Source organism: Ambystoma mexicanum, chromosome 5p (genome assembly GCF_040938575.1).
Source record: "Ambystoma mexicanum isolate Mex_15411 chromosome 5p, UKY_AmexF1_1, whole genome shotgun sequence".
Taxonomy (NCBI): domain Eukaryota; kingdom Metazoa; phylum Chordata; class Amphibia; order Caudata; family Ambystomatidae; genus Ambystoma; species Ambystoma mexicanum.
Window position 1 is genome coordinate 25,251,337 of NC_090930.1, and position 13,400 is coordinate 25,264,736.

A 13,400-nucleotide genomic window follows, 5' to 3' on the forward strand; every position below is an offset into this window, starting at 1 on the left:
GGCAAGCTCCTGGAGAAACTGGCCATCTCCCAGCTTAATCTCCATGCTGAATCTGTTGGTAGTCTTCATGACCATCAGTCTGGCTTCAGAGCTGCCAGAAGCACGGAAACTGCTCTCCTGAACATCCGTGAGGACCTGCTCACAAACCTTGACTCTAACACTCCTTGTGTTCTCATTTTGCCCGACCTCTCTTCTGCCTTTGACACTGTCAACCACACCATCCTGCTCAACCGTCTCCGTGATAACCTGGGTATTACTGGTCAGGCTCTGGCGTGGCTGACCTCCTTCCTCCCCAATCGACCCTCCTAGGTCCAACTGGGTTCCTTCCTCTCTGACATCTTTTTCTCTACCTGTGGTGTCCCCCAGGGATCTAACCTCTCCCCCTGGTTATTCATCCAGTATCTGGCACTTCTTGCTCACCGCATCGCCTCTCTCTGTCCCAACTTTCAGTGCTACGCGGACGATACCCAGCTCATTTTCAGGCTACCCTCGGCCTCCTCTTCCCCTTACCACATCTCTGACTGTCTTTCTGCTATCCAGGAATGGTGTGCCGCTAACGACCTCTGCCTTAATGCCAGTAAGACTGAGATTCTACTCATCGGCACACCCACTCTCTCCTTCCCTGCAGCTCTCTGGCCGGTCTCCCTTGGCCCTCTTCCTGCTCCTACCTGCAAGGCAAAAAACCTCTGGGTCATCTTCGTCTCCACACTCTTTCTCTCCTCACATCTCTGACGTCTCTAAGAAGTCACACTACCAGCTACACCTCCTCAGAGGTATCCTTCCTTTCCTCTCCTTCCCCCAGAAGCTCACGGTCTCCAGAGCCCTGGTTCTCTCGAAGCTGGACTACTGTAACAGCCTCTATCTAAATCTTCCTGCTTCTACTCTCCTTCCTCTGCAACTCATCCAGAACAGGACTGCGAGACTTGTCCTTGGCCTCAAGCCCAGGGACCGTATCTCTCCAGGACTGAAATCACTACACTGGCTCCCAGTTGCTTCGAGGATTAAGTTCAATGCCATCTGCATTGTCCACAAGGCCTTCTGGGGCCTGGGGCCAAAATACCTTCAACTCTCGCTTCCTAAATATCTTCCTTCTCGAGCTCTTCGCTCATCCACCGCCAACTACTTCAGGGTCAGCCGCTTCTCCAAGCAACGAGTTGGGGGTAGATCTCTCTCCACAGCAGGGGCCTCCCTCTGGAACAGCCTTCCTGCCGCCCTGAAACTTGAGGAGAACCATCTCCGGTTCCGGAAGCACCTCAAAACCTTCCTCTTTGCCTCCGCTTTCTCTCCCCTGCTAAAATCACTGAACCTGCACTGAATCTGCAACTGGGCCACTCGCCGATCTCGGTCCTTGGCCCAACCACTCTTCCCTGCACTGCCTACCTGCATTACAGGACTGTCTGTTTCCTACAGCCCCTCCTCCCGGCACTTACCTTGCACTTGCCACCAGCTGGCCCTATTATTTATCTTGTATTCTACTATCCATGTACTGCACTTTCCCCTCTCCCCTTCCCCTTGCACTTCTCCCATTCCCCTCTACCCTTGCACTTGCACGATCTGAATGACACCTGGCCTAGTAGGATCGTTCTCTTTCTCCCCTTGTACCCTGCCGCCTCCTCCACTGCTTACGTTCCTCTTCATTCTCCACGTCCTCTTGACTTAGACCCTCTTGGAATGCCCTGGTTTCTCTCTCCCAGGTTCGAACTTCCCGGGCTTCACCTGCTCGGTGAACACGACCTCCTAATGCAAGTCCTTCTCTGGTTTTTATGCATCTGAGTGAGCTGGATCCTCCACAGAGGAGTATCTTTGTCCTTCTCTTTCTCTGGAGTGTTCTTTCTTACTCCACTTCCCACTCTTCACAGTACTTTCTATTTGCAGTGGATGAGTGATCAGCATTACTCCACCATTCTTCTTCTCAGTGGATCTATGTAGGATTTTTAATACTGTAAATTATATTGCAATTGCAGATAGCAGTTTGTGGTTTGTTCAGGAAATGACGTCTGTGGCATTGATGGTCTGAGGGGTTTGTGGGAAAATGTTACAGGAAGTTACTTCACTGAACAGGAGTCCTTGTCCCAAAGAGGAGTCTTTCCCTGTGAGGTCACTGACTGCCATCCCTAGGGGGAATCTTGCACAGCGGGCTCACCTCCCTAGCCTCATGGGGAAGGGCTCCCCTCTCTGGGGACAAGTGATGAGATCCTGTGAATCATCACAACCTACAATATAGTGAAGTGGTATGTTGTGGCAATTTATTGTTTTTATAATGCACTAGGTATTTTAAGTGGTAGGCTATTATGCACGTCTATGCAAAAAAGACGAGCACTCTCGTCCTTGGCACTTAAGGGTCTGTTTTGCTATACAACATATTTATTTAAATATTAGAGGTATTGGGGCTCAAAATGTGCACTTGCGACTAGCCAACTGCTAATGATAATTGGCTCTTAGCAAGTAGGAAATGGTATGCTGTGTAGAATTAAGGTGGCAAGTAACATTTTATGGCTGGTTTACTAGTAGGCAACTTGCAATTATACCCCTGGAGGCATGTATGAGCAACATAATAATGGTGTACATTTTTCACTATGCCAGGTTGGTGCATTTTCTGTGGATAAGTGTGTGGACTAACTGAAACTTTGTGTCCGCCTACAGGCAAGCCTGACTGCTCGTTCACATTTTGTAAGGTTTGGCTTCCCTTTTGGGTTGGGTCCTTTGCCCCACCGTAGGGTTAGTTGTTGTACAGCCCACAGCAGAGGGTTGTACAAAAAATGCTGACGGCCGCAGGTAACTTCTTTGGAAGGGAGGCCTAATGCTTGGTTATGGGCCAACCTCAACCATAGTCCAGGCGTGCAGCTCCCACAAGTATGTTGGATCCCTCTATCCACATTCTCATGATTGCTTTGGGGTAAACTTCCTGGGCCCCATGCACACAAGCTATTTGTGCATACCTGCAGTGAGGCATTTGGTGAGAATATACCAAGTCAGCAAGGATGGCTCACGGTCTACTCCCAGAATTGAGTAGTGTTTGCAGTCTTGTACCTCACATGCACCAGGATCTTGTAATCCCCCCTCACCTGTCCTCACGCTCTTGACAGTCCCGTCATTCAGAATCTTCCAGGTCCAGTGGTCTACGTGTAGCTATCATCTACGGGCTCTTCGGGCTGCTGATACGGGAATGTGGAGGGTGGGGGTGGATTTTAGGTCCAGGTTCTATCAGACTGACCCAACGTTATCGGGAGTGCCCTTGTATAGCCCCAAACATTTGTATGCTGGGAATTGTATCTTTTTGTTTATTTCCTTTTTTTTTTAAATACAAATATGGGCTTCACTTGCAACATGCAAAGGGCTGTTCTATGAAAAGTCCATACCAGACAAAGGTGACCCAGTGCACATGGGGCCAGATAACGGTGTACTCCCTTTCTAGCGTACAGTTCATTAGGAGCAGATTTACTTCACTAACCAAAGCCTCAGATAAACTGTTCCTTGGGTTGCTTGTAGACATTTTCTTAATACTGTGTTTATTCTCCTATAGTCCACTTTTTTGACAAGCAAGCAAAATGTACTTGAAGGAAAATTTGTATTTTATTAGTGTTTCTAAGTTACAAATTTGTAAGCTTGTGTATTTCTAGTGGAGAGTCCCATGTACAGAAATATACAATCTGTCCTTTTAGAAGAATATGATTTATTTACAAGAGCATGTATTGGTTTATTTGCAGGCGACTCTCCATGAATAATTTAAATGACCCTCCACAGTGGAATATCGAGCCCCATCCCGGGGGTGACCGAGGAGATGGCAACCGCTGGAATTATGCACTACTTGTGCCAATGCTGGGCCTTGCTGCATTCCGTAAGTCGCAGTACTTTTAGAATGAGTTATGGATGGCTCTTGCGCAGCAGTGCGCATCACTGAACGTGCAACACAGCATTGGAAAACGAATCGCCAACCCATCAGTGAAATCTGACTATTTAAGAGGGTGCTGGGGATGGTTGTGAAGTAGAGGGTGACGACTGAGTAAATATATAGGAAGAATGCAGTTTTACGGATTCTCCCATCCTTGGGAATATGGCAATCTTTCCAGTGAGTTGTATGAACGCGGTCTCCAACCAAAAATAGGCGTTATAGCACCATCAGTTTGCTTTACGATGTATATGTAACTTGCAGGGAAGCATGTGTAGTCCCTAAAGTTACATTTCTCTCCTGTATTGTACCTTTACCCTAAGGTTATAGTTCTCCATAATGAGATCTTCATTAATATTTTTAACTAATAATTTCTTTCCTTTTACCAATTTTCTCTTGAGGGGATAGGGAAGGGAGATTTGAGTACAGGGGGCTTTATCCTATGCCCTACATGTAGGGACAAATAAGGAGACGGACAAGTAGCTTTACGTGTTCCAACAAAAAATGACACTGCAGCCGTTAGGCAGCACACAGTTCCTGACTTCATCGTGCTTTGCACTGCTAGCTCATGATTTATTTTTTTTTTTTTTCAGCCCACTGGAGGTTTTTGGAACACTTTCTCTGCATCTTAATAATGTCAACATCAAGTCGGAGAAAATATGTTTAGTTTCACTTGACATCACTTGCTATGTCCTAGCTTTGGTTGACCTATGTAGAGGAAGGTCATTTTCCTCTCTTTCACTACACCATGTCATGTTTTCTCTAATCTCCCTTTTGCAGTGGTAAAGAATCTGAGAAAGCTAACCACTCTTTATGTCTTGCCTGTCGACCTAACGGGCCCATCATTCAAGAGTGCCAGAACATAACATATTGCAGACTTAAAGACTGGGAAGGTATCAGGGTAGGGGCACTGCTTGGGAGAACCAATTCTCACTCTGTGGCTGCTTCTAAGGGCTATACCCCCTCAAATAACATCGTATGCAACCCTGCTGTCATATCAGGTTCACTCAAAGTGGATGGACACACATCGAAGGCGACACCATTGACCTGCTTGCTGTCTGTGCAAGTCTCGATATTCAAATTACTACCGTTGACCTCTACAGTCCTCGCCTTGACATCGAAGCTCACGTTGTTGATCTTCTTGACAACACTGACCACCTCGACACTGAAGCATTGCATCTCAACATGCAGATCGGAAAAGAAAGTCTTTCTTGAAACCCTTTAGCGCCCGTCACTATGCCTGGAAGGCCAGAAGATGAACTGTATGCTGTAAGGAAGGCATGGTATTAACAGTACGACAGAAACAAGTGACCACAGTTCACGGATGTGTATTGAACTTCAATTGGCTTTTAAAAGTGCATATCTAATCCTAAATCTAAAGATGGGAGCAAGCTACGACCATCAAATAATGCAGTTCTAGTGGTGTCTAGTCAAAATAAAAGGGCCTATACCAATAAACCTTACCTCTAATTACAAATAGTGTGGGAACTAATGTTATACAAAAGAAAAAGGTGTTCAAGAAATGATATGTCAGGATATTCACGCCATAGGTTTCCCTTCCCCACTTTTTCAGCACGGGACAAGGCGGCACACTCTAGCTTAGGACAGCCTCTGGCCTTTCTAGCACAAGGGTGCAATTCAGAACTTCAACATCATGGCCTTCTATACCAAAGTCTCTTTGCCATTCAAAGTCTCTTCTTTTACAGGGCCTGATGCAACAGAGTTCTTTCCTTTCAGTATTTCACATATACACAATTTTCTTAGGTGATTAACTATTCACCTCGGATCCCCCTCCGTCAGACTCAGATCCACTTTGACACGTGTTCTTCAATCGTTCGCCCTCCACCGGGATCGAACCAATTTATTTACTTTAACACAAACTTAATTTCAACACAAAGCTTTTCATTTGATCTCCCTCTGCCCAGCTCGGACCAACTTTATCTACTTTGCTATCAACTTTCTTTACTGTATCAACATCGAAGACTTTCAATTGTGCACAGGATTTTGCTTGACCCGTAACACGACCACTTCAATTCACAATTCTTTGTCTCGCTTTCACTTTTGCCACCTTACAGAGACCTTCGAATGAGCACCCCCGTGGTGCCGGACCACTCTGTCAAAGGTATCATAACTTGGTTTTCGAAGTTCAATCATTCATCTGTAGCTCAGCTTTACTTGCGTTGGTTATTGTTAGGCGTTGGTTATTGTTAGGCAAGATTGTATGCAGTACCCTGTAGGAGACTGCACCAGCCTTGTCCTCTTGGCAATAGTTAACCCAACCTTTGGTATAAGCATGTACTTACACATGTTGGTAGAGTGACTGAGCAGCCAGGCTTATCTCAGTAGGGGTCAATGTGAGCAGTAGGGTTATAACGCAAAGATTCTCAGTGACAGGTTGTCAAATAAACACTCAAGGTTTCTTGATTAAACAATTATGTATTAATTTAAGTCAGTTGTAAAAGCCTTCTTTAGAAGGGCGCAAATATATGTAACACACAAATATACTTCAAAATACACACTCTCAGTTTCTGTAAATCAGTAGATGCCCATTTGGGATGGCACACATAGATTCTTCCTACACCTTGAGTGGGGCTTAAATAACTAAGCCGCTGTGGACATTGATATATCGCTGGTACATTTAGAGCAATACTGAGGTTAGTGTCAAAAGGAAAAGATGAGGGAATAAACAATGCTTAACAAATATTCTTAAGCAGGTAAGTACTTTTTGAATCCCCCCCACCCAATGCAAAGTAAATTAACCCTTCCCCAGCTACACAAGTTATAGAATGTATGACTTTTGTTGAGGAATAGTTAAAGCACAAAGTCAGAGGTTAGAGTCTTTCAGGGAGGAGCCAGGACAGCCAATGTCAATTGAGCAAAGTCTAGGGGAGCTGAAGCACTTCTTGAAGTTATGTAAAAGGTCTTTCACAATGTTTTAGAAATCTTTGTAAAAAATGTAATCACTGTTGGGGGGGCTTGTGTGGGGCAAAGCTGCAAGCAACTCTGCAATGGCAGCCACAAGTCTCAACTGAGGGCTAGCAAGGCTACACGACAAGAGGCAAGTCCCTTTTAGTTTTACAGTACCTTAGGTCTGAAGAAATTGGTTCCGGCTGGCTTCTGTTCCAGTTGTAGTATGGCAGATCCTGTTGTTCCTGGGCCTCGGTCGTGGGGACAAGAGGAAGGATGTCTGGGGACTCCTGCACTACGAATCGAAGGTCGGCTGCAGCAATGGGCAAACTTCAGAGCAACAGCACGTTGCAGTTTCAGCTTCTCGTGAATAGCACCACCGGGGTTCTCTGATACCTTATGGACTTTCCTTGCATCTGGGGTCCAGCACCCTGTTGAGTCTGTTCCTGGAGCTCAGGTCCAACTTAAAACTTAAAAACGAGGCACTCGATTCTGGTGTTCCTCTCCCTGGCAATTGGTTCCTGCAGTAGCAATGGAAGTACAGCCAGCTTCGAGAGGATGTCAAGACGAGTTTGCTTTGTGGTTGATTGGTCCCACCAACCCAAGGGGAGAAGGCGCCTTGCAGGGATTCTCTAGTCGAAGCGAATTCAGAGCATCAACACTGCAGCAGGGCTTCACCGGGCAAACCAACGGTCCAGGAGTTGCAGCCGGCATCTCTTCCAAGTTCCTCTTTGGATTCCTTTATCCAGTGGTCGACTCTGCCTTCGAAGCAAAAGACCTCACCTTTTATGCAAGTCTCTCCCATTCATTCGCAGCCTAGCTGTGACTCGGACAGCAGGGTGGCTGTCCTCCGAGGACAACCACAATCAACTTTGGGTGCATTCCTGTAACCAAGGAGATTAAGCACAGAGTTTCGGGCACCTCATCACTTCCTACTCTGCCAGACACGCTAGAGCCAGAGGCGGGCTTCAGCAGTGATTCCCGCCAAAGTCAAAACAAACAAAGGGACCAAGCCTGGTTTGGCGTGCAGAGTAAATCTCAAGAAGGACCTTTCCAAGAAGAAAAGGCAAAAAAAAAAGACTGGACCCATTTTGACAAAATGGATACCCATAGGTGCTTTACTGCAGCTGCAATTGCAGCCCGCAGAAAAAACACATAATGGTAGGAAAAAGTATACCACTGCCACCAGCCATTAATTGTAGAAAGGGTAACATTAAAATGTTACATGAGAAACTAGACAAAGGGCATACTAAGTAACCCCTCTAGCACCCTATTGTAAGATAGTGTGTGCTGGGTCTAGAAATTTACAAATGCAAGTAAAGTCAATTTCACTTTACTGCTCTTGGAAACAGTAGTTTATCCAAGAGAAGGTATTTAAACTTTTAGGAAATCTGAGTGACTTCCCAGTGCACTTCACTGAAGGTGCTGTGTGACACAATGTAAAGATGATGCCTATGGCGTTAGTAAGACTCTAAAACTAAAAGAAATACAGGGTTCAAATCACAGTAAAATACATCACAGAGTGGGAAAAGTCTAATTCTCTGCAGAATAAAAATTAAAAGTCCTAAAGTCCAGCAAAAGCGCTGGGAATCTCGAAGATAGAAGGGAATTGGCACATTTCTGAGAATTCTCCGTAACAGTTATCACACGCGTTTCAAACCATGTACGTTCCAGCGCTTGCCATACTATGTTGCCAATTGCAACCTTGTCTTCAACACAGACTGGTCTTGTATCAGTCTCCCCAACTCGCCGGCTGTGCTGATTTCACGGATGCGTTGCTTTGTTCGTAGAGGCAAGGATGGTACCACGGCCGCTGGTGATTCTCCCCGCCTTGATTATCGACGCAGGAGGCCCTCGGGTACCTCAGACACACCATGTAGGATTCTTCAGCCCGTTTCCTGGTCTTGGCTTTCTATTCTCAAGGTTTCATGAAAGTGATTGTTTCTTGTTGAAATGGTCAAGGGCACTTCCCTCCTTGCGACCCCAACCCCCCTTCTGTTTGCGGTCTTTCTCCTCTTGTTAAACTGCCATCTTGAAACTTCTGTTTCCTCGTTTGCTTTGCCTTACTCAGAGTGTGCTCCGCCTTTTTAGCTGTGTGGAGAAATGTAACAGACTTCAGGTTGTGTTGGTAATTGCCTGACCTCGCCTGACCATAGTATTTGTACATGTCAGGTACACAGCTCCAGTGTTAGTCGGTTTTCCCTTAGAGCGGGCTGTCTGTGAGTACGTGTTCGTGTTGGAAAGGGGAGTAAAGTTCCTAACCATCCTACCAGGTAGGATGGGGGTAAAGGTGTTACAAGGAAGGGGATACTGCGTCTCACCCGCCAGTGTCTCACTCCCAGAAGGTCCCTCACCCATGCGATTGTCCCGCACTGGTCCACATCCAGGAACTGGATCCAAAAAATTATGGCAGTGTCCTGGCCACCTGATGACTCCTGAGGACTAGTGGGTGAGACACCTTCAGGTTTCTCACAATGCTCAGTATTGGCTCGTTCATAGGTCTGCCTATCTGTGAGGCTGGGAAACCCGTTTTTCACTCCTTTTAGTGCGCGTGTAGAGCCAGGTCATTGTGCCGCACCCAATATTGAGGATCACATTCAGAAGCCTTCCTTTTGCATTCATTCTCCTAGCAACCTATGGAGCAAGCTACTGTTAGTTACTCTTCTACTTCAGGTTCTCTGGCTTCTTTTTTTTAAAAATCCAACATGTATTTCTTCCAGACTGTGCCAGGGATCAGTGGACCCCTGTGGGGGCAGCTGCCGTAGCTGTGACCTTTCTGGCCAGTGAAGAAGAAAGACTGTTCCTGTTTAAATTGTGCCTCAGAAGAGGAGGAGGAGGGCCCCAGGAGCATTGCATCTGCTACCTACATCCCCATGATGACATGGCCTCTGATTTGTGGCAGGGAATGTCTTCTTGGACCAGGGATGGTGGGGAGAGATGAAACTTAGCCTGGCTGCACAAGACTAAATGTGAGAGATCGGACCAGGCTTTAAAAAAAAAGAGGCAAGAAGAGCTGATGGGGGGGGGGGGGGTGGGCGGGAGAGGTGATTGACTGGAATAGGTAAACCCAGGGGTGTGAGCGCTATAGCATTAGGTGCCGTCTAGTGCCCCAAAAAGATTTTTAACCTTCACCAGGTTAAAAAGAGGTAACTCCAACATACGGGGGAATAGGGGTGAGAGGTCTTTGATGATAAATAAGCAACCTTCCTCACTACAGCATGGCTGTGGAAGTTTCAATGCTGACAAGTGAGCAACTACCATCATTGACCGCATGGTCGACTGGTGAGTCACCACTGTGGGTCCATCTTGCTGGAATGGAGAGCAGTAAAAACAAACTCCTGAGGGGGTGGGCCCTGCATTTTCACCACTAGCCAACAAACACTGAGAAGACAATCCAAGATGGCTGCTGGCATTGATGTAATCTCTGCCCCACCCCATTGCAGCCCACATAACCACAGACACTTGGAAAAATCACAGGCCTTACTAATTCATCCTACACAATTGAAAGCTATGTCCTCAAACACTGCCCAATGGGAGGATCTGATTATATAAGCCAGCCTGTTCGTTCATAGTGTGAGGCGTTGGAGGAGCTAGAGGTAGGTGTTTGGAGGAGGTAAGCTTGAGTTGTTTTGAGAAGAGTGGAGATGCAAGGCAGTCACTGGAGGCTGGAGAGAAGAGTTGTTTTAGGGGAAGCAGAGTTGTTTGAAGAGCTACCATCTAAAAGCATTGTTGGTGGAGTTGTGGAGAGCTACGATCTGTAGAGAGTAGCATTTGCTGAAAAGGAGAGTGATTATGCTGATTAGTGAGGAGATATTGCCCAGCCAGAGAAGGGGGTAGAAGGATAGGCACGCCCCTTTTTCAAGCCCAATGTCCCACTTCTATTGTGTACCTGTTCTCTGGCAGTTATGTGAAAGCGGTTTCTTTGGGGGATGTCCTTCTCCTTCGTTCCTAGGATTCAAGTGGAAGTGTTTGCGGTGCACCAGAGACGGCCTCCAGGAGTGCCACGTGAGGTTACACACCGGAATCCCCGGGGACCGACACTTGGCACCACAGGACAGCTTCCCCAGAATATCATGGTGCAAGAAGAGCACAAGTGCTGGACTTAGGACCCGAGATATCAATGTAGCAGTCTCCTTCCAGTGCAAATGGAATCTGGTGGTGAGTGGTGGGCACAGGGGAGTGCAGCGTTAAACACCAGAGCTGAAAGGGAGCCAGAGAGGGTGCGCAAAAGACACCATGGGAGGAATCTCCCAGAGAGAGCAGAGAGTAAGTAGTGGGGCACAGAAATGTTTCTCCAGCAACATTCTAGAGGATCCGCCCTGTCCTGCATGTCCTTGACCTCAGTCACAGTTTAGCACACTCTCCTGTTTAACAGAAGTACCCAAAACCTGCTTTATGCATGCCAGAGAAACGCTGCTCCATGAACATAAGAACAAAAGTAGCTTGAGCAGTGAGCGTGCCAAAAGTCCCCAGATACTCCAGCCGTCGCGTGCTTTTACATGTTGTGCTAGCTCGGGAACATGCTGACTAACCCGTGCTATATTCCAAGCAGGACAGCAAGACACTCTAGCATCTCCCACAACAACGAGACACTCTTGCAGCTGGCAGCCATGGACTTGCACGCACTCAATCGATGGGCCGAACCAGAGATGAAAGTGGGAGGGAAAAGGGTGCTAGAGAGCTGACCAAGATGGCGGCTCCCTTGTGAGCTCCCGTGAGGCTCTGAATAAATCCTGAATAATCGTCGCTTCTCTGCTGAACAAATGGCCCAGGCTCGCAACAGAAAGCAGCATTAAGCAACGTTGCCCAGAGCGTGCCCAAAATCCAGGTCACTGGCACTTCCTAGACCAGAGGAGCGGTGTGGCGCGATCAGGCCGCAGCTCCGACATTTTGACCCGCGTATTACCCTGAGACACAGCAGGCTCGAATCACTGTAGAAGCTGATCACACCATCCACGTGAGGCAGAGGGGCAGCGCTGCCGGGGTCCGCCCCCGCCTTCCGGAGTCTCCTGGCAGCATTCAACAGGCAGCGTACAGAACCTACCCAGCACCCTCAGCTGGAGACAAGAGACCGTACACCTCGTTGGCCCACCCGCCTAAAAGGCATCCGGAGGGAGAGAGGCCGCAGGCAGAACCAGCGGAGACAACACCGCAAGAGGTTGGAAACCCTCTCCCATCCCCAGGACCGAGGCCCCCGGACATCAAGCTTGGTGTAACGGGTGACGGCACATCAACCACACGGAGGGCCAGTGGCGGTGGGAGCGGAGGTCAGACTGGTCGATGAGGGCTATCCAGCGTGAGCGCTGCATGCTGCGCCCCCGCCCCAATAGGCCCGATCGGAACCAGCCAGAGAGGAACCGGTGTCCCCTGGCCTGCCCCGGGCTAATAGCAAGCTCTCGGAGGCAGATGCCAGAGCTACGTGTTGAGGAGAGGGGAGGGGTTCCCTCTCCCCAGCGAGTATACCCCGCAGAGGGCCAGATAAGCTACAGCTGCCAGCTGCGCCCATCACTTCCCCCCTGGCACCCTGTGCTTCGGGCGACGTCCCAGAAGGCAAGAAGACCTCGACTTCCCACGGGGGACGGACGGCCGTGGACTGGGACACCTTACATCTGAGGTGCCGTAAACGACAGGTAATCCTGCAGCGAACCCACAAGGACAATAACCCTAGCTGACAGCAGCGCCTATGGACCACAATAACCTCTGGGTACCTCAAACGAAAAATGCTGCGACTCACACAACCATCCGCGCTAACAGAATGCTTTAATGATTAAAGGAACCTAACTCCAACCGTTCAACGTTGATCGTCCCAGCCAAACATTTCGGCAAAGGACACCCCTGCTACGCAATAAAGAGCAGGCCTCCCGAAGTTATGCAAACAAGTATCCCACGCACACCAGGGAAGAGTCAATAAGACGAGCACCAGACGGGAGACGACCACCCTGCTCTTCAACAGCGATGTAGACACAAGCCGCCAAGTCCGACCGCCATAGCACCAGACGGAGCTGACCCGCTCCCCCAACTCTCCAGCGCACTACGAAAAAGCATTGGTGCAGTCCACATTGGGAATGTATTGACCACCCACCACTGGTGCACCGCAAGGCACTACATCCCGCAGATATCCGAACCCCTAAGGATCAGGTACCTACCTGTACCTTCATAGAACTCTACCACTGTCACTCAGCATACCTACGCTATCAGTCCACCCACCTTCAATCCAGCTTGAGCCCGCCTCGGCTGACCATCTCCTTCCTCACACCCCAGGTGTGTAAAAGTAAGGAGTCCATCTGTTTCCCATCCAAAACTAACTGTGCTGAACGCCCTTGCGCCTCCCGGAGCTATATGAAACCCAGGCCCAGATCCACCCGGTTCTACCATGGGAAAAATCAGAAAAATCCCAGCGCAAACTAAATTTCGAGCCCGGTACCTCAGCCAGGTAATCTAAGCCCAGCAGCAGGCCAGAGTTACCCTTGAAAGACGCAGCCCAAGAGGTTGAAACCCCCCCCAAACCCTTGACATCAGAGAGATCCTCCTAGATCTGAAGGCTGGGATCGGAAATCTTAACAGCAAGATGGACGCGCTCTCTTCCAAGGTGGACCACTTCCAA

At 48.3% G+C, this 13,400-nt stretch overlaps 1 protein-coding gene across 1 annotated transcript in view; it reads left to right on the forward strand.

The window, feature by feature from the left end:
* The window catches only part of CCDC127 (coiled-coil domain containing 127), an 88,911-nt gene that overhangs the window by 45,094 nt on the left and 30,417 nt on the right, over positions 1-13,400 (forward strand). The window contains exon 2 of the mRNA XM_069612358.1: positions 3,708-3,838. Within this exon, the coding sequence (XP_069468459.1) occupies positions 3,718-3,838 (121 nt within the window). The 5' untranslated portion in view covers positions 3,708-3,717. The remainder of the gene's footprint in view (positions 1-3,707; positions 3,839-13,400) is intronic.